The sequence below is a fragment of the Zonotrichia leucophrys genome, chromosome 2 (assembly GCF_028769735.1).
Source record: "Zonotrichia leucophrys gambelii isolate GWCS_2022_RI chromosome 2, RI_Zleu_2.0, whole genome shotgun sequence".
In the NCBI taxonomy this organism is placed as follows: Eukaryota; Metazoa; Chordata; class Aves; order Passeriformes; family Passerellidae; genus Zonotrichia; species Zonotrichia leucophrys.
This window is the reverse complement of record NC_088171.1, coordinates 69,136,630-69,157,507: the sequence shown is the minus strand read 5'-3', so window position 1 is coordinate 69,157,507 and position 20,878 is coordinate 69,136,630. Positions and strand designations below refer to the sequence as shown.

The following is a 20,878-nucleotide window of genomic DNA, read 5'->3' as shown; positions in this document are numbered from 1 at the left end:
CCAATAGAGGTGTTAAGAAAGACAGAAACCATGACCTTGAATACATGCCTTTATGTGCTCTTAATATTAAAGGACAAAAAACATGGTAAGAATTAGGATTCAGAACTGTTACACTGAGAAATCTGGCAAAGTCACAAAAGCTGAGAGGATAATTGGGTACATAGTTTCTAGAAAACATGCTTCACCACCACTATCAGAAGTCATTCAGATGCATGCCTGCTTTACAGAAGTTCCTTTGATACCGGGCAGCTTAAGCCTCATCCTCCTCTCCTTCCTCTTCAAACTCGCCCTGCTCATCAGCAGTGGCATCCTGGTATTGCTGGTACTCGGAGACCAGGTCGTTCATGTTGCTCTCGGCCTCCGTGAACTCCATTTCATCCATGCCCTCGCCGGTGTACCAGTGCAAGAAGGCCTTGCGGCGGAACATGGCCGTGAACTGCTCCGAGATCCTCTTGAAGAGCTCCTGGATGGCCGTGCTGTTGCCGATGAAGGTGGCCGACATCTTGAGGCCGCGCGGGGGGATGTCGCAGACGGCCGTCTTGACGTTGTTGGGGATCCACTCCACAAAGTAGCTGCTGTTCTTGTTCTGCACGTTGAGCATCTGCTCGTCCACCTCCTTCATGGACATGCGGCCCCGGAAGATGGCGGCCACCGTCAGGTAGCGGCCGTGGCGAGGGTCGCAGGCGGCCATCATGTTCTTGGAGTCGAACATCTGCTGCGTCAGCTCGGGCACCGTCAGGGCGCGGTACTGCTGGCTGCCGCGGCTGGTCAGCGGGGCGAAGCCCGGCATGAAGAAGTGCAGCCGCGGGAAAGGCACCATGTTGACGGCCAGCTTGCGCAGGTCGGCGTTCAGCTGGCCGGGGAAGCGAAGGCAGGTGGTCACGCCGCTCATGGTGGCCGACACCAGGTGGTTGAGGTCCCCGTAGGTGGGCGTGGTCAGCTTCAGGGTGCGGAAGCAAATGTCATACAGGGCCTCGTTGTCGATGCAGTAGGTCTCGTCCGTGTTCTCCACCAGCTGGTGCACGGAGAGGGTGGCGTTGTAGGGCTCCACCACCGTGTCCGACACCTTGGGCGAGGGCATCACGCTGAAGGTGTTCATGATGCGGTCGGGGTACTCCTCGCGGATCTTGCTGATCAGGAGGGTGCCCATGCCGGAGCCCGTGCCTCCGCCCAGCGAGTGGGTCAGCTGGAAGCCCTGGAGGCAGTCGCAGCTCTCCGACTCCTTCCTCACCACGTCCAGCACAGAGTCCACCAGCTCGGCGCCTTCCGTGTAGTGCCCCTTGGCCCAGTTGTTGCCAGCCCCGCTCTGACCTGCGGGCCAGACCACAAGCCACGTGCCACATCAGCGCCCCGGGGACAAACACGGCTGATGCCGCTGCCCCTTCCCTCTCAGCCCCTCCCCTCTTTCCATCCCCGCTCTGCCATGGGGATTCAGGCTCCCCAGGGTCACTTGCATACTCGCTCCGAGCCTTTTCTGCGTGTGGAGTTCTGGGAACTCCTCCGTGCCACAGTCACTCACCAAAGACAAAGTTGTCGGGACGGAAGATCTGTCCAAAGGGGCCGGAGCGCACGGAGTCCATGGTGCCGGGTTCCAGGTCCACGAGGATGGCGCGGGGGACATACTTGTTACCTGTGGGGGGAACCAGCAGCAGCGTTACAGCCCTGCAGCAGGCAGCCAGTGTCACAGGATCACAGGAGCCCTGCTGTGCTCCCTTCCACCTCCCTGCATTTCTCTGGAGAGACACTGTCACAATCAAGACTACCGTGTTATCAGAGCCTTTCTGAGAACAAAGGTCTCTTAGAGGAGTCGCTGGCAGATGACAGCACTTGTTCAGGGATATTTCCAGCCTCAATGAGCTGTCATGGCTGCCCCATTTATTTGAGGACATCTGAGCAAGCAGGCACTTACCAGCAGCTTCATTGTAGTACACGTTGATCCTCTCCAGCTGCAGCTCACTGTCCCCGTGGTAGCTGCCCGTGGGATCAATGCCGTGCTCATCGCTGATGACCTCCCAGAACTAAAGGAAATTTTTGAAAAATGGCAATTAGCCATTTCCAATGCCAGTGGAAACAGCTGGCCAGTGCCAATCACACACCCCCGGTGCAGCCCATGCATTCCGCGGCCCTGACCACTCCCTCGCATGGCAGAGCAGCTGCCGGGTGGGAAGGTGAGTCAGTGCACAAGGGCTTCGCTGGCCGCAGCAGCTGAACTAGCAAGAGGCTGACGAGCAGCCATAACCCTGAAGTGCAAGTTAATTCCTTTGTAGCTTGTATCCAAAGGGTAGCCATCTCTGGCTATATCAATTTGTCATCCTCCCATTGTCTAGCATTGGCTTAATACCCTGTAGCCACTACAAGATGGCAACACCCGCACACGTTCAGCGGTGACGGTGTGTGGCACTGGAACACTCCCGTTCCCTCCCTCGGTAGCCGGAGCCGTGGCCGCAGAGGGCGAGGCAGCGCGGGCATATCCCTGCCCCGCGGCACCTCCGAGCGGCACGGACCGGCACAGGGGCAGGAGCCACAACGCCTCAGCAAAGCCCGGGTCGCTTTTCATTTCGGGAAGCGCCACCCGCGGGTGCGACCTGTGGGAGCGCCCCGCTTCCGCGCCCGTCCGTACCTTGGCGCCGATTTGGTTGCCGCACTGCCCGGCCTGGATGTGCACGATCTCACGCATGGTGCCGGTGCCCGAAGCTGCCCCTGCTGCTGTTACTGCCTCGTTCCGCGCCGGTCCCGCACTCACAGCTGCGGCGGCCGCGCCCCTCGCTGCCCCTTAAATGGGGCGGCGCGCTCCGCCCCGCCCGTGACGTGCGGCGGGAATGGCGGGGTGCGGGGCGGGCCGGGCCGGCATTGTCTCCCGCGCCCCGCTCGGGCTCCGCGTCCGCCTCCGGGTCCGGTCCGGGCTGGGAGGGGCAGGCTGCGGGCTCGTCCGCATGCTGAGCGCCGCTGGCCTGGGGTGCCGGGGGAACTTCGCCTTCAGCCGTCGGGGAAAAGGCCGGGATCGCATACGACGTGGCTTATCTTGGAGTGAAAGAGTGAAAAAGAAAACAAAACCGCCTAACTCGTCTTTGCACACCTGTTGGAACTCGTGCCCTTGCATCCTTCGCCTCTACTACGCCACAGCAGCAAAGCACATGCTGCTATGTTTTATTAGTACCCTCAAGCCTGTATTTCTAGCTCAGGCCTGCTTAATCATGTTTCAATATGTTTGAAGCACAAGCATAATTTTTCCATAGCTCAGGCACCTGAAACAAGCAAAGATTGGGTGATGATGTTCAAGCCCACAGCCAGTTTCAAGCAGAGAACTCTGTTTTAGATAGTGCTGCTAAACCTGTATACAAGAGGCTCTAATTTCAGGAACGCAGAGGGCTGGCATAAAATTTTATGCTGTGCTAAAGAATGGCTTTTGCTGGGAGTTGCCCAGCAGAGATAGCAGTTTACCACATACAGGAATGGAATATGTCTTTTTTTTTTAAGTGAAGGTGTCTTCTTTGTTACCAGACACCTGCCACACCTCATTTTGGAAAACTTGGAATCCTGCTAGTGGCATCTCTGCTTGATCTCTTGTAGAAAAAAAAAAAAAAAAGAGAAAAATACATGGTGGATGACCAAGGAAAGAGGGGGGACAGTTCAAGGACAACAAGGAGAATATAACTGAACCAACTGTGATACACACCGATATCTGCACTGCTGCCAAGGAGAGAAACAAATTTCAGCAGGGTCTATAACTGATTGTGCAGAAACTATTGAACTTGATTGTAAAATAGTACTTGATTCACAGCTCTAATTTTTTTTCAGAAGTGAAAGTAGCTTTGCTACCCATCTGGCCACCCTGTTGAGGACAGCTTCACACTAGCACCAGGGAAGGGAGATGACAGCCCACAGTGAAGCAAGGAGTAGGTTGGTAAAGAGGAAGCAAAACAATGTGCCTTGTGTTCAGCATAACGGAACTGGAGAGACTTCACCTTAAAAACAGCATAAAAGCACCAAGGGGACAGCCTGGTAATGCAAGCTCTAAAACTTTCCCAAGTATCAACAGGCTCAGCATAGTTTACATTGTTTATTTTGTGCAGGCTTTTGAAATGTCTCCTATGACATCCCTGTAGGCCAGTTGATGAGGTATGGCCTAGATAAATGGACAGTGAGATGGAGTGAAAACTGGCTGAGCTGCCAAGCTGAAGGGCTTGACATCAGCAACATGAAATTCATGTTGAAGCCAGGCACTGGTGCTGTACTCCAGTGGCTGATCCTTGGCCAACACCATTTAACTGCTTCATTAATGAGTTTAATGGCAATAGAGTGCACCCTCAGCAAGTCTGCTGATGATACAAAACTGGGAGGAAGGTCTGACACACCAGGGGATTGTGCTGCCAATCCAGAGTGACCACAGTAGGCTGGAGAAATGGAGAAGTGGATGGCTGACAGGTACCTCATGCAGTTTAACAAAGGGAAGTGCAAAGTCCTGTAGCTGGAAAGGAACAACCCACTCACTGAACCAGTACATGCTGGGGACCACCCAGATGGGAAGGGGCTTTTCTCCAGGCCAAAAACAGCCTGGAGGTCCTGGTGGACACCAAGTTGAACATGAGTGAGCAGTGTGCCCTAACAGCAAGGGTTGTCCAGCAGCATCCTTGTTTAAGGAAGACTGTTACCAGCAGGTCATGGAAGGGGATAAACTGGGGTGAGATGCATCTGGAGTTTTACATCCAGTTCTGGGCTCCCTAATATAAGAGAGAGATGGCCATTTTGGAGTGAGTCCAATGAAAGGCCATGAAAGCAGTTAAGGAAGTGGAGCATCTGTCACACACAGTGGCTGAGAGCTGGGACCAATTTTCCTAGAGAAGGCTCAGGGGATTCTTATCAGTGTGTATAAATACTTGATGGGAAGCAGTAAAAAAGATGGAACCAGGCTCCTCTCAGAGATGTGCAGTGACAGGAGGAGAGGCAGTGGACATGTTTGAGCAACACATGATATCACATGATATCAGTGGACACAGACTGAAATACAGAAATCTGAACATAAAAACACCCTAAAAACAAAACCAAAATCACTTTGCTCTGCTACACGTTGCCCAGAGAGATTGTGGTGTGCCAGTCTTGGAGACAGTCAAAACCCTAGTGGGGACAACCCTGATTAACCTGTTCTAGCTGACCTTGTCAGGCAAAATAAAGGACTGGACTAAATGATCCCAGAGGTTCTGTCCAACCTCCACAATTGTATGGTTGTATGAAATGGAAAGAAAGGAGTGGGAGGCTATGTGTGATCAGCAACACCAGACTGACAGTTTATTAATCCCAGTTTCTCACTGCAGTATAACATTATATTGCAATTATAACACCTTCAAAACATGAAGATTTTTGCAAAAGTGAGGTAATAATTGATGTGGGAAATCATTATCATGATCAAGAATAAAGTCAGAATGATCAAAATAGTTTACATAATACTCAGGTTAGCTATGCTTAATACAATATAAATCAATGCACAATTACCACTTTCATTATTTTTTTTCCATCAACAGCAGGAAATACTAGTGGCTAAATAACTACCATATCTTTGCCTGGAATTTGGCTGCTGTGACCTTGAAAAAGTGCTTTGACTGTATTTTCAAAAGTAGCTCTCAGTTTGCTCCAGTGAATTGACTTTCTTATCAACTGTAGCTCATTTTCTTCCCTAGTGCAGAAACCTCAGCTGCTGTGAAATGTCATGAGCAGAGATTGGCTTAAGCTTTGCAACACAGGGAATTAAGTGTGGTGTTATTCCATGTGGCTTTTGCAATCACAAAATATTCAGGACTGTGCTGGCACTGAGATATTTTCACCAAATTCTTTAGGAGTTTGTGTTCTTTATAGCCCAGCTGTCGTCAGTATTTTCCTTTGACATATTTCAGCGACACTTAATCACAGGCAGCCTTTGTTATTTTTCACACCACTTAGGCATATACATGTGTGCTTGCTCTAGGCATAACCCATGTTTCTGGGCAGCAGCAGGAAGTTACATCTTCTAACTACTGGTGGGACTGCAACACAACTGCATCTCTGAGAGATCCACACAAACACTGAAGAGCTTTTTGGGTCCAGAATATTCCTGGCAATCCACAAAGTCCTGGCTTGAAGCATTATGATTCTTCTCTTGAAGACACCTGGACACTCCCTGAGATTTTGTCTTCCCACATGCTCATGGTGACCTCCTTTAGAGTTATTCCACTAAGAATTCTTTTATTAGGAAACTAATTCTTAGATACTGTAGTACTGGTCTCTTTGTAGATTCCCACTGTTTCTTTCAGGGTGAGGGTGTAGCTCCAGGTTTTATTCTGAGTACCTAAAGGGAAGTAAATGTTTATGTGTACAAATTCCTTCATCTTCAACAATGCTGAACATCCATGAACACACAGTGAACCGAAGTAAATGTCAACTACTTGAATGTCAATTCACAGCATTTCATTATGGCAAACACTTTAACAAATCTTAGCCATCAAGGATACTTAGATATGGGAGTTCCCTATTGTTTTGGTTTTTTTTAAATATAGCTCTATAAATTCTAAGTTGTCAGAATTGCAAATGAAAGCCAAAATTCTCCTGTTCATACAAAGGCAGGGCATGTGCTCAGGAACACCCTTGGACCCCTCGGCAGCCGAAACTCTGCCACAGCCTCCTCCCTGCCTGCATCAAGCCCTGCCTACCCAGTTTCCAAGGCAACAAGGAGCCTGGTGATGGATGCTCAAGGGAGGCAACAGGGATCCCACAACATTTTCATGTCTGTCTGTGATTTCCCATTGTTTGAGAAAGAATCATGAGCATACACATAGGAAAGCTTCTCAAGCACACAAAATGTCTGCCCACAGCTTTAGTCTCAGTCATTTGTGATGGCTGATGTCGTGTGTTGCTCAGATATGTCTATCAGAGAATACATGGCTTTTTGAGGCTTTCTGTTGGTACTCAAATGAGCAGGCTCTGTTTGTTACCTTATTGTTTGCCTTCTACCTGGTGACTATGACATTCCCACTGATGAGGACTGTATGAGGCCACCTTTGGAACACGATGCTTAATCATTTGCAATATGCATTAAGATAAAAGAATATTCTGTCAGCAAGAGGATTAAATGATTGTGAAAGTGATTTTAATGCTAGTAATAAAATATCTAAAAGGGAAATCTATTTTTATTTCAATATTACAACTCACTGTAGGCATTTAACTCAATGTGTTAAATATAGCAATGCTGAGCATGTTTTTATGAATGAACAAAAGCAGCTTCATTGTAGAGCCTTCTGAACTTTTGTTTATTATACCTGAGGGCCTGTGTGTTTGGCAAAGAACAGAAGAGTAGAGAGGATAAGCATGTGAGAGAAAATCACATTACAGAGCAATTCGGGACACAGTCAATTCTGAAATAACCCATGCACCTTTAGAGGGGAGAACAGCTTCTCAGTGAATCTAATATTTCTTTCACACCATATGGTTCCTCTTGTGAATTTAGATTATAACCTCTGAGAGTCAGGCATTTCTGTGCATGTGCTTCTACAGGACATAGCAAACAGAACCCTGCTTCTCTGGCTTCCAAAGTTACCATAATAAACATGATCACATGTCACAAAACAATTCCAAAAAGGGGAAAATGTGGTGATCGTCATCAGGCAGCGATTTACTGAGAAGAAAAGCAAAACAATGCAGCCTCTCATTATTTCCTCTTGGCACACCAGATGTGATGGGGTAGCAGCCAGATGGCTCCTGCCCCCATCCAGGCTGCATCTACCTTTTTTAGGCTGCTCAGTAGATCAAACGCATCTGATATCCCTACAAACTGGGTCCTCCAGTCAAAAGATGCCTAAGATTGTAGCACCAATAGAAACGAAATGCTGCTATCATGTTTTCCAGGGCAGTTCGCTTCCTGCACGTCATCGAGAACAAGGTACAGATAGAGACTTTGATCTGCTAGTTACTGTTTCTTTTGTTCCTCAGCCTCCTTGCAGTCTTGCAATCTGATAGTTACTTGTAACTCAAACTGACACTGGGCAAACTCTGAACTACATCTTGTGAGGTCTGCTAAGAGATGCAGTAGTTTGTGGTGGGTTTCAGTGTACAGTGTTTAAAATTGCCCGGATTCTCTGCAGGGGAGTTCAGGGTGATGGTGCACTAGGTGGCTGAATCAACAAACAATGCTTTGTTTTGCTCTCTCCTGCTTCCAGCTGCCCACGTTTCCCTCCTTCTTTGCACATGTTCTCCCTCTGGCACACCACCTAATTGAGGAAAAACTTTCTTCCACCCCCTCAATTTTCTGTCCTTAACTGCAGAGCTAAGGAAAAGGAAAAGACTCGTGAAAAGGTCAGACATGCCCTGAAGCTGGTAGAGGAAATGACACAGAGGTAACACCCGAAGAGGGACAAGGGGAATAGGACCATCCTTTTTTGGCAGCTGGAGGATACTGAATCAGCCCCACTTATGGAAGTGGCAGTTTTCTCAATGCCAATAAGATCTCTAATCCCTGCCTGCTAGGGTGGAGCTGGAAATTTCTTGGCTGAAATTTCAAAAAAAGAGCCACACAATTAATTTATTAATTAATAAGACCAGCAATAGGCTGGATGCAGAGAAGCTGCTGTAAGAAGTCAGTGCTTGAATTTCATTAAGTGTTTGTAAAGCTTGTTGTGAGACCATTTGAATCTGCTTGAAACCTCATTTAATTATTCACTATGGAGACAGGCAGTATCTTTCTATTACATTCATGGAAAATGTGAAAACATTTTTCACTGCAAAACAACACAGAACCTTTTACTGAATAAGCTACACAGCTTCTGCCAGGGTAGCCACTTCACTTCAGCCACTCTGGAGCAAGTGTGGGTTTTTCACATTCGGCTTAAACTGAACTTTTTAAATTTTTTTTTTTTTTTCCAAAGATAGAAGGATTCTTGCCAGAAATTCAAAAAAAAAAAAAAAAACCACAACAAAACTAAAAAACCACACAAACACCAAACAAACTAACTAAAAATAAAAAAAAATTAAAATAACCAACAAAAACCTATGCCTTAAGCTTTCCAAAGAGGCCTAGTGAGAAAAATAACCTGATTATAAAGGATGACATATGGATGAATTGAGACCAGTTGGAAAATCTCTACACTAGAAGAATCAAATGTTAATAAACAAGAATTTAACAGAGTTAACTTGATTTCTTCCCTTACAAGTGGAATTCTGCTCGTAAGGGAAAAATGACTTTGAGTGGGGAGGAAGGAATGACCTACTCTTAAATTATTTCCTTTTTTACCTAGATACTGTAAATAGATAGCCTTCTTATACACACACTTCAAAGAGACCCAATTTTTCTTTCTGGCAGATTCACAAGTAAAATACTGAAAATAGGAGTGAAACTAGGAGCAGGGAAACAGTTCATTTCTTGTTAAATTTCCCAGGGAGAGGAGTTGTCACCTGCACTGTGTCCTTTGCTGACAGAATGTCTGGGCATGGGCAGGCTTTCGCAGCAGACCTCACACCCTCCCTCTGCTTTGGTTTCCATTGCTCAGAGGGCTCCAGCTGGACAGCTGTCCAGGAGATTCAGGGCCAAGAAATGTCTTTTTCCAAAATGCATCATGTCCTGAGGCACTTTTCTTTGACCAAATGCTTTGATTTTGAATTTTCTTGTAGGCAAGCTAAAGATACTCCCATTTAAATGGGTCTTATCTGAGAATAAATAGTCTGCTCTTTCCCATTTTAATAAATAACAAACAGCCCAGGATAGGTGATTGCTGAAGTATCAAAAGGCAGGTGCTAAGTATGAATGGATTTTAGAGTGGAAGGTGAAAAATTCTCAAAAAAAAATTTTTTTTCCTTTTTATGCCTGATACAAAATCAGTTCCTTCTCTGTGATTTATTTTCAGCTGAAGAAAAGGGGAAAAAAATAACCTTACTCAGATTACCCCAGGCACACATAAAGCATCAAAAGTGTCACAAGCTTTGTTCTGTGGAAATGTAGAAGCAGCTGAAAAAACAAATGGGAAGATTGAGAAGGGGATTATTTGTAAGCAAAAAACAGTGCCTTTCCTACAATGAACAGGCTTGGAGAAAAATGTAACCTATAACTCCCGTGCAGGCTACCATTTCTAAAACATGCTTCTTCATTATGCTTTGATGTGGAGAGGAAAAGCAGAATAGCATCCTTTGGGAGAAAAGTTGTGTATCAAATAATAAGGGATAGTCACATGATTTCTCCTGAGAAGATTTTACCTCCTCATAGCTACTATAGCAAACAAAAATATTAGGATTCATTAAACAGAAAGCAGTAGTTAAAGCACCTCCCACTGTGAGGCAGAATCTAATATAGATTAACAGCCCTTCTTTGAAAAAAATAGCAATAAAACAATGAGATGTGTGGGGTTGGGTTTGGGTTCTTTTGGGTGGGAGAGAGGAGGGTATTTGGAAAGTGATTTCAGTGCAACAACCATGTAACTTGCCCTTCTGAAAGCCATTACTGGGCTTCATCCTGATCTTAGACATAACTTGGCTATGGGGATTGCAGGGAGAGCAAAGGACAAAGGAAACAAGAGGAGAACTCTAACAATACTCCCTGCATTAGAAAGAGACCCCGAATTTTTCAAGTGAGGCAAGAAAACTTGTCCCTCTTGCCCCACTTTGCCAGAGTCGCTCCAGGCACCAGAGCTGTGCTTTGCAGTAGTGCATGGCAGCACCATCCCGTAAGGACTCTTGTCAGTCCATCACACTTTCTTTAAGCCCACAGAACTTGCATATCTAGAGAAACCTACTAGCACCACACACTTCTGAGCTATGTAGCACGTGATAGCATCATCCATGAGCAAATTTCCCTGCACAGATTAGAGGTCTGCCCTGTTTTTGCATGGAATTCACTGGAGAGAAATGCCAAACATCTGGATTTTTTCTTCGGGTTTTAAATCCTATTGCTACTTTTGTTTATTCTGTTGATCACCTCATACCTTCTGGAAGGATACACCTGTCAACAGAATGGGCCTCTGGTTTGATTGTTGGTCTATCTGTCATGCCATTTTATACTTAATGCAACCCAATTTTTGATTTATATAGGCACTTCATGTATCTTGGGAAGAGGAGAATTATTATAGCTCCTACTTGAAAGACTGGAAAACAGATGTAAGCTTACAATCCCATTACAAGTTTTCAAATATCAGACCACATACTGGATTATATTTCCACAACACTGTTGCTACAATGGTTTAGACTGAGGTTCTAGAAATAACCAGGGAAGGGAAATTAGGAGAGAGGGCATCCCAGTACTACCATGACTCCTGCCATTTCTATTCAAATTAAACCTGCATGCTGCCTTGTTTTTACAGCCTTATTTATCTTTACCCTCTTGCACTTAACAGCAGTCAAGCACTGATTGTTTCCCTTGGTCAAAACACTCTACTAATGTGCTTAAAAATTACACACATTTAACACAGGGAATTAAAAAAAATAAAGAGATTGTTCCCATCTCCAACACTATCATCTCTAATTGTCAACAGAGGAGAATGCTTCCCTTCAGGCCACAACTGATCTATTGAAACGAGAATAGATTGCTTTATACTATTAACTTATATCTCAACACAAATCAGTCATTATAAGTGGCTTAATCTGCAGACCACTAAATTTATATTATCTATCCCCATTTCTTCCAAACAGGGTGCCTCATGCAAGACCTTTAGCCCTAAATGTTCATTACATGAACAAATACAAATCTTGACCCAGGAGAGGTTAAGGCAGTCAGATAACTTCATCTGAAATCCTTCCAGTGGTTCTGCTTTCTTTGTGAAACAGAAATACTGCAACCACAAAGACCTGTGAATACACCTCTTTGTTGTTTTGCATATAGCAGTCAGCTCCAGTTTTTATAATGAAAGGTCTCCTGGGCAATAAATACAGCTAAAGATCAAAGACAGACAAAAATAGGTACAGCAGTCCTAGGCCCAGAATGAGACTCAACCTCCCTTATATTTGACTTACTGTTCCTAACAGGCTTTGAACCTTCCCTTCAAATCTTTCAGTATCCCCTTTTTCTATATTTCTCAACTCCCACTAAAATGATGGCTTGATTTTTAATTTTTAATGATTATGATTGGCAAATAAGACATGTAGAATTTACGAAAGGACATGTTTCTTTATAGAGTATTTCTATTTCTGGGCTTTCTTCCTCTAGAACAAAAAAAAAAAAAAAAAAAAAAAACCCAAAACAAAACAAAAAAAAGCCAGACTAGAAACAACAGGCAAGCAATGTAGGATGGTGTCCTACTTTCTAGTAAGGGAGCTGTAGTGAAATGTGTCACTTGGGTAGCTATATTTAAGGATTAGCTAGAGACAGAGTGTAATTACACTAAGAATTAGATGCTAGACATGTTGAATACTAGTGAAAACTGCTACAGTGTCACAGCTGAAAGGAAAATCTCTACTATCAAAGACCAAAGTCTTCTCTTTTAGTGAAACTGTTTCGGTTAATTTGCTGACTTAAACCTATATGATCAACAGTTTCAAGTGCAACCCAGCTAGGTAATTTCAAGGCAAGGTTACTGTGGCAACCAGATACAGTGTTATTTCCCCAAAGGGCCTGAGGCAGCATGTATTGACTCAGTTACTAAAAACAACTTCAATTTGTCTAATGTTTAATCCTAGAACGGCTCAAGTGTTAAGAAATACAAGTATGTTGTAGGTATACAGGACTGTATTTGTTTACTGACAGTCCAGGCAGTTTAAGAGCTTCTCACTCCTCTGCACACCAGAAACCAAACCTACAGATGAGAGAAAAGCTTTAGCAAGTGCCTGTTGTCCTGCACACACCAGCGTGGCCAGGCCCATCAGCAAAGAACAGCGTACATTCACAGCAGTGTCCACAGGCAGAGGACTCAAAACAGGCAAGATATTAGTTATGCACAGCAGCTCCCTTTTCATTCTTTATTCCAGTAATGCCTTGCAAGCATTTCAGCAAAGGATCACAATAGAGGCTGCACATATGTGAATACCAGCTCTTTCAGAGCAGCAAGGACTGCAGCAATTGTAGCATTGGTAGCAGTTCTCTTAGCAACACATTTTCTAGTGCAGGACCACTCCCCTAAGCGGTGTTTGAATGAACTAAGGACTAAGCTTACGTGCTGGGCAACTGCTAAACTCCACCAGGGATTTCACTCTTGCTCTGTGGGAGGATTAGGATCTATGAAACTTTGCTAACTGCTGTTAAGAGCGTTGTAGATTCATTCAGGGTTCTTGCATCCTAAATATAGGAACATCAATCCCCCCTCCCTCCCTCACTGTAAAGAAATTACACTTACCTTTGCAAAGCTGCACAGCAGGGCGCAGCTGCACTGCTCTCCCCTGCCTGGGTAGAGGTTCATCTCCTGCTGCAGGGACCAGGAGCAAACAATTGCCCAGTAAACATGCAACTTGGACACAGCTGTTGTCAGGGGATCTACAGGTGACTTAAGATTGCATGGTATGCTCTGGTACCATATGGTACCTTTGAGCCTAGAAATCTGTCCAGCATCTTCTGTCTCCTAGAGGGAATTGATTGCCCTGTAGAATCAATCCCTTTACAGTTAAGGGCAGGTTAGTGGCTATTTTTGGGAAACACAAATTTTATTCTTGAAGAGAAAAAGCCTGGGTTTTTACTTGAGCCCTCAAGTTGCCTGTTAGTACAAAGCTATGCTTCTCTGCACAGAACTTTTGTATTTAGAGAGGAGAGTTGAGGGGAAGACAAGCGAGCTCAGCATCAAGTCAAATCCCAATCAGCCACCCATATGCCTGTACTATAGTCCCTGAAACAAGTTAAATAAGCTGCTGAATGGCAGCCTGGGAAGGGAAGCCTGCAGCTATCCTGTCAAATCAGCTTTGACAGCCTGCAATGTGGAATTCAATACCTTCTCTCTGACCTCTCTACCATGTATGTCCATAAAGAGGAATTACATGATTCAAGTGCAGCGACTTGTTTTTATCAGATAAAGCAGCTTTTGCCTCAACAATTAGCCACTGTTAAACACAGGAGTTCCTAAGAAATACCTGGCATCTTCAGCTGAGCTACTATAGCTCCCATGTGCTGCAAAATTCACAGCCTGAGAATTCTTGTTTTATTGAATTTAACCTTGCACTGAAGTTCAGGAATAAACTGAGAAGCGAAGCTACAGAAAACTACACAAGAATTACTTGCTTAATCTAGAGAGAAATAAAGTAGAGGAGACAGTTTAGGACACAAAAAGCCTTTATGTTTGAGAAGTTAACCATTTCAACAGAAGACTCTGAAGTATTTTGCAACTACTGTTACATTGGACAGTCAAGGATACAAAACTGCTGACAGAAGCAACAGTGGAGAGCACCAAATTAAAAAATGCATGCTTCAGCACAACTGCACAGATTCCTTCTCTCAATGAATACTTGCCCGCTCAGACTATACTTAACTCCTACCCATCTCAACTTCATGCCTCATCCTCCTCTCCTTCCTCTTCAAACTCGCCCTGCTCATCAGCAGTGGCATCCTGGTATTGCTGGTACTCGGAGACCAGGTCGTTCATGTTGCTCTCGGCCTCCGTGAACTCCATTTCATCCATGCCCTCGCCGGTGTACCAGTGCAAGAAGGCCTTGCGGCGGAACATGGCCGTGAACTGCTCCGAGATCCTCTTGAAGAGCTCCTGGATGGCCGTGCTGTTGCCGATGAAGGTGGCCGACATCTTGAGGCCGCGCGGGGGGATGTCGCAGACGGCCGTCTTGACGTTGTTGGGGATCCACTCCACAAAGTAGCTGCTGTTCTTGTTCTGCACGTTGAGCATCTGCTCGTCCACCTCCTTCATGGACATGCGGCCCCGGAAGATGGCGGCCACCGTCAGGTAGCGGCCGTGGCGGGGGTCGCAGGCGGCCATCATGTTCTTGGAGTCGAACATCTGCTGCGTCAGCTCGGGCACCGTCAGGGCGCGGTACTGCTGGCTGCCGCGGCTGGTCAGCGGGGCGAAGCCCGGCATGAAGAAGTGCAGCCGCGGGAAAGGCACCATGTTGACGGCCAGCTTGCGCAGGTCGGCGTTCAGCTGGCCGGGGAAGCGAAGGCAGGTGGTCACGCCGCTCATGGTGGCCGACACCAGGTGGTTGAGGTCCCCGTAGGTGGGCGTGGTCAGCTTCAGGGTGCGGAAGCAAATGTCATACAGGGCCTCGTTGTCGATGCAGTAGGTCTCGTCCGTGTTCTCCACCAGCTGGTGCACGGAGAGGGTGGCGTTGTAGGGCTCCACCACCGTGTCCGACACCTTGGGCGAGGGCATCACGCTGAAGGTGTTCATGATGCGGTCGGGGTACTCCTCGCGGATCTTGCTGATCAGGAGGGTGCCCATGCCGGAGCCCGTGCCTCCGCCCAGCGAGTGGGTCAGCTGGAAGCCCTGGAGGCAGTCGCAGCTCTCCGACTCCTTCCTCACCACGTCCAGCACAGAGTCCACCAGCTCGGCGCCTTCCGTGTAGTGCCCCTTGGCCCAGTTGTTGCCAGCCCCGCTCTGACCTGCGGGCCAGACCACAAGCCACGTGCCACATCAGCGCCCCGGGGACAAACACGGCTGATGCCACTGCCCCTTCCCTCTCAGCCCATCCCCGCTCTGCATGGGGATTCAGGCTCCCCAGGGTCACTTGCATACTCGCTCCGAGCCTTTTCTGCGTGTGGAGTTCTGGGAACTCCCCCGTGCCACAGTCACTCACCAAAGACAAAGTTGTCGGGACGGAAGATCTGTCCAAAGGGGCCGGAGCGCACGGAGTCCATGGTGCCGGGTTCCAGGTCCACGAGGATGGCACGGGGGACATACTTGTTACCTGTGGGGAGAACCAGCAGCAGCAGCAGCGTTACAGCCCTGCAGCAGGCAGCCGGTGTCACAGGAGCCCTGCTGTGCTCCCTTCCGCTTCCCCACGATTTGCTGCTGAGGGTATGGAGGGTGTGGGAATTTGCAAAAATCCAGGGATAGGAAAACAAAGCAGCCATTGAAGCTGTGCTGGGGCGTCACCCATTGCGGAGAGGGCTGGGGGACCCCTGCCTGCACACCCTACTCCCCCTGCCCCGGGAAGCTCATTACAGAGGGCCATTACCGGTGGCTTCATTGTAGTACACGTTGATCCTCTCCAGCTGCAGGTCGCTGTCCCCGTGGTAGCTGCCCGTGGGATCAATGCCGTGCTCATCGCTGATGACCTCCCAGAACTGAGGGGACAGACGGGTGGTCAGTGCCGCCACGCCCCTCTCTCGCCCCCCGGCCAAGTCCCCGCCACGTGGCGCGCAGGGATTCGCCGCGCGTGGGTGCGGCCCCCCGGCCAGACCGAGCCCCTACCGCGCCCTGCACACCCCCCACCGACGGGAGGGGTGTGGCACCGCCCCGCCGCCCCTTCCCGCGCCCGCCCGGGACCCCCGCAGCCGGCGACGGGCTGATGGACAGCAGCCGATGTCCCCGCCCTACCCTTCTTCCCCAAGGCGCGCCGTACCGATGGCGCGGATGCCCCACCGCGCTTCCCCCTAAGGGGAATAGCCGGGAACCGTCCCGCGCGCACCCTCGCAGGGATGGGGGAGCCCGAGGGTGCTCCGTAGCGGGAAGTCGCGGTCCCGCCGTCTCGGTAGCGCTGTCCCCGAGACACGCGGAGCCCGGCTGAGCGGGCACCGCCCCACGCGCGGAATCCCGGGCGGGTGGCCGGTCCGTACCTTGGCGCCAATCTGGTTGCCGCACTGCCCGGCTTGGATGTGCACGATCTCACGCATGGTGCCGGTGTCCGAAGGTGCCGCCCCGCTACTCCTGCCGCCTGCTCCGCCCGCTCCCGCACTCGCCGCTGCGGCGGCCGCGCCCCTCGCCGCCCCTTAAATTGGGCGCCGCGCCCCGCCCCGCCGGTGACGTCATGCGGGAACGGCGCGGAGCCAATGATCACGCGGGGGCGGGGCGGGCCCGGGCATTGTGTCCCGCGCGGGGGGCGTGTCCGGGCGCGGGGGGTGCGGCCGGGGCGTGGCCGGCGGGAGGGGTCCGGGCGCGCCGCCACAGCCCCGGTCCGGCGTGACAGCAGGGACAAAGGGGCCGAGCGCCGCGATGGGGCGGCCGAGCCGGGCCGGGGCCGCCCACGTGTGAACCGCGGAACCTCCCTGCGGCCGCCGTCCCACCCTTGGCCCTCCCGCGGCCGCCACCGCCGCAGCCTTTTGTTCCCCGTGAAGGGCAGCCTTCCCTGCCGCAGCAGCGGGCGTTGCCGTCGGGGGGGTGGAAGGGGGAACCCCGCGGCTGCCCCCGCCCCCCCGCCCGTGTCTCCGTTCACACGGTGCCGGCGGGAGACTCCCTCCCCCGTGGAGGCACCGTGCACCCGCCGGTATCACCAGGCGCCCGTGGTCGCCGCCCTTGTGCCCGCACAAGCCCGCACCGGCGGTCAGGAGCCCCGCGCCCTGACCCGGTTTGTCGGCCCTCGGCACGACGCGGGTGGGCTTCCCTCCAGCACGGGCTGTGCGCTGATCCTGCCCGCCAGCCCTGCCTGCCCTCGAGCGGTCCCCGCCTGCCTCGCCTCGGTGCCGAGCTCGGCTTCTCTTTCTATGCCTAAAAAGGTCGGATTTGGTGCGAAGCTGAGCCGGGAGCCGCTCTCCAGCCAAGCGCGCTGCTCCGCGCTGTGCCCCGTGCGGCCGCAGCCACCCGCGACCCGGCGGCAGACAGACAATGGCGCGGGGGCTGCAGCACGGGGCCGGGGGCTGAGGGGGGAGGTTCCCTCAGCTCTGCAGCAAGCGGCTCTCGCTCCTCGGCGCTTCATGCGGATTTACAGATGCTGAGGGATTAAGAAAGGAGGGGAGGGGGGAGCAGGAGAGGGTTGAATGTGGTCCCCAGAGATGATTTCTTGTCCCTCACTTTATTTTTGAGCAGCCCGTAGGTCACCGCGGGCATTACAGCGGTGGCGGGGCGGGGGCCGCGGCAGCGGGCAGGGCACGGCACTTGCCCGCACCGCCGGAGGTGGCGGGGAGGAAGAGCACGGGCAGGGCGTCACGGTTCCCTTCGGGGCGGTCAGCCCGGCGTGCCCGCTCCTCCTCGGCATCGCCTGGTTCTCGCCACCGTCTCAGTGTGCGTGTGCAGCGGAGGGAGGGCGCGGCTCCCTCGGGGGACTGCTCCCAGCCGCCGAAAGTCCAGGCAGGCTCCCCGTAGCCAGCGCCGGGCGGGACTCCACTAAACCCCGTTTTAGTGACCCACTAGATGTAGGCTACTTCGTCTATTCTACACTTGGCTACTCTAGACGTGCAAATTAAAGCACATCACCATTTTTAACCCATATTTCTTCAGTATATTTCTTCGTCTTTCCTCTTCCTTTGTTCTACACACGTGCCGATGTCCCTAATCTCTCTAACCTGGCTTATGCAGATCGATAACCTTGCATATGGATTACTCCAGATCTGATTTTACCTTCTTCCAAGGCAATCTTCAGCACAACCCGGTTTCCTCTGATTGATATGCCAACGCATCCACACCTTTCTTTTGTTTGCCTTACGGTGAGAAGGTATCCCATCTCCAAAAGGCGTGCTAGAAAATACAGCCTCACGTTTGTGTCTTCAGTAGTGATTTTGAGAAAAATTATTGCTATAATTTGCAGTCCCTCTGAAATCTGTTTTTACTGGCCCAAGCCAGGAACAATTTAATTATTTGGTTGAGTACGCTTCACAAACAATGTGTAGCTGTAATTCCAAGCGAACATTTTTTTGTGGCATGCTAACTGCATAATCAACATCCTCATCTACAATTATTTGTTCAAGAATAGCTTGCAGATTAGCAGCTCCAGGGGACCACTGACCGCTCCAGGTAATGATTCAAATTAATGTCAGCCTTTCCCATGGCTGCGGCGGGTGTGCTTCTGAAAACCCTGTCACAGCAGAGCTGGTGCAAAATACAGGTACTCTGACTCTTTGCTACTATTATTTCCAACTAACCTGCCTGTTGTACACTGCAGATTAGTTTTTTTTTATGAGGAGAATAACAGACATTTCTGTGTGAAGGGGAGTAGCTGATTTTACACATCCTCCATACCTACGCTAAGCTCATTCCTAACAGCTTGAGGCTTCAAAGGAAGCCATTTTAAAATCCAATTCAAGGAAAACAGATTATTAACAGTGGAGGAAAGAAACCCACCCCAACAGCTTTGCCTTAAAATAAATTAATACACCTCTTCGAAGCAGGGAGGATTCAAGTATATCTACTATATAGAACTTGTTGAAACTAAAAGAAAAACAGGTGAAATGTTTATTTTAAAAATAAATAGCTGCTTTTCAGAGGGTTGAGAGAGGAAACCCAGGTCAGCCTTTCTGCAGCCCCCAGACCAGAGTCCTTAGAGGTGAATGCAGCCGTTCAAGTCACTTCGGGAGACTTTAGACAAAGTCCATTTTAATTCTAAGGTGAGTGTTTGGCACGGAGAGTTCCTCAAAGGTTCGGCACAGCTTGTTGTGAAGGACTCGCAGGGAAATGAAGTGTTCAGCTGTTGGCTGCCCGTGCCCCTCTCCCCCTCTGGCTCTGCCTCACACTGCTGTGTCTGTCAGCGCAGCCCCTGCCCCAGCCCCGGGGCCGGCCCTGCCTGCGCTGCTCCATCCCCATCTCCCCGGCAACGGCCCCCCCGCCCGGCAGGAAAAAAGGAACAACAAAAAAAGAGCTGCAACATTTTCACTCGCCAGGCTGATTTCCCAGGGTAAAAGCACTGTGGGTAGGGGACTGCGGGAATGGCGGAAGGGCGGATGAAATGTCAGCTTGCAAGGTTGTTCACTGTCGTTCTCGATATTAGAGGAGGAATAAGACAATCGCAGTCAAGAGCTCCTTTAATTAAACTCAGAGGATCAACCCAGTTTTATCTAACATGTGCTCTCCAAACTCCCTTTTGTGGCTCCCATCCTCCCACTACAAGATTGGGTGTGATCACTGTCAGAGCCTCTGTCTTACGCTGTTGAAGTGGGCACTGATTAAAGAAAGTCCTGGTTTCCTTGCTAGATGCAGAAGGTTGCAAAAGCCAGCTAACAAAAGCCCAAGGGAAAGACTCAGTCATTTTAATTTATAATAGAAAATACGTGCTTTTGTGGGATGTGCTGCAGCACAGTTTGTGGGTCATTAGAACACGTTTTCTAAAATGAAACTTGGACCCATGGCTCAGCATCACATTTCATGGAGATCCCACTCCTTGTCTGTGGCTCCTCTCAGAAGGATGGAAATTCCTTACAGACCTTGAAGTTATGCCCAAACCCCCAAGAGAAGCACCAAGACCTTCTGTATATTGAGAGAAAGGATGCTGCATTATAGAAAAATTAGAAGTTTGGACTCTCATGAGTTGAAGTCTTAGGCCATCGACCAAGCTGGACATCTAGGGTGGCTCATTAGATCATTTAGGGCAAACCAATATTTTTCTCCTCAGCATGAATCATTGTAGCTCAGCAGAGGGTCAGTGAGGGGTGGGCTGTGAGGACCCTGGGTACATTTGAGAGGAATTCGGGATGGTGCAGGTGGAGAAGGAACATTTTGCAAACAAAATTTTGTTGAGTATCTCTGTTTCCACATGTCTTCATGGTTTTGCTTACAGGTTACCTGCAGTCTGTGCCAGTGGTTACCTGGAGCCATCCATGCCAGCTGCTGGGAAAGGACAGGGCTGGTAGTAGCCACAGCTCTGTGCTGTGACCCTCATTACCCGTGCTCCCAACAAAACCCCTGGCTGTAACATAGCCCAGCTGCACTGCTCAGACCCAAACTCCTGAGAAAATTGCTAAGCTGTGGGAAAGCCAGCAGCACAGCCCCCTGCCTGACAAGAAAAGGTACAATTGCAGGCAGAGAGAAAATTATAGGAACATGATCATCAGTGGCTGAAGGACAGGGTAGAATCAACACCAGCATGGAAAGCTGTGAGGCTCCAAAGGAAGAAAGAAGAAAGGCAGCAGAAAACTGCAATG

General features: G+C 49.4%; 2 protein-coding genes across 2 annotated transcripts; both read right to left on the bottom strand.

Moving 5' to 3' along the window:
* Nucleotides 1–36: 36 nt before the first annotated feature.
* LOC135444140 (tubulin beta-1 chain) lies at nt 37–2,777 on the bottom strand. Its single transcript, XM_064705366.1, has 4 exons — nt 2,621–2,777; nt 1,910–2,018; nt 1,520–1,630; nt 37–1,311 (listed from the first exon to the last, which is right to left on the bottom strand). The coding sequence occupies exons 1-4, from the start codon at nt 2,675–2,677 to the stop codon at nt 251–253; spliced, it is 1,338 nt and encodes a 445-aa protein (XP_064561436.1). The 5' UTR covers nt 2,678–2,777; the 3' UTR covers nt 37–250.
* Nucleotides 2,778–14,179: 11,402 nt separating this feature from the next.
* LOC135444139 (tubulin beta-2 chain) lies at nt 14,180–16,775 on the bottom strand. The gene is made up of 4 exons (XM_064705365.1): nt 16,649–16,775; nt 16,048–16,156; nt 15,667–15,777; nt 14,180–15,472 (listed from the first exon to the last, which is right to left on the bottom strand). The coding sequence occupies exons 1-4, from the start codon at nt 16,703–16,705 to the stop codon at nt 14,412–14,414; spliced, it is 1,338 nt and encodes a 445-aa protein (XP_064561435.1). The 5' UTR covers nt 16,706–16,775; the 3' UTR covers nt 14,180–14,411.
* Between the last annotated feature and the right edge of the window lie 4,103 nt (nt 16,776–20,878).

Coding starts and splice junctions, on each gene's coding strand:
- LOC135444140 (XM_064705366.1), bottom strand. CDS start 2,677: ATGCGTGAGATCGTGCACATCCAGGCCGGGCAGTGCGGCAACCAAATC. Junction 2,019..2,620: donor GCAACCAAATCGGCGCCAAG/GTACGGACGGGC, acceptor AATTTCCTTTAG/TTCTGGGAGGTCATCAGCGA. Junction 1,312..1,519: donor TCCCGACAACTTTGTCTTTG/GTGAGTGACTGT, acceptor TCTGGCCCGCAG/GTCAGAGCGGGGCTGGCAAC.
- LOC135444139 (XM_064705365.1), bottom strand. CDS start 16,705: ATGCGTGAGATCGTGCACATCCAAGCCGGGCAGTGCGGCAACCAGATT. Junction 16,157..16,648: donor GCAACCAGATTGGCGCCAAG/GTACGGACCGGC, acceptor CTGTCCCCTCAG/TTCTGGGAGGTCATCAGCGA. Junction 15,778..16,047: donor GTACTACAATGAAGCCACCG/GTAATGGCCCTC, acceptor TTCTCCCCACAG/GTAACAAGTATGTCCCCCGT.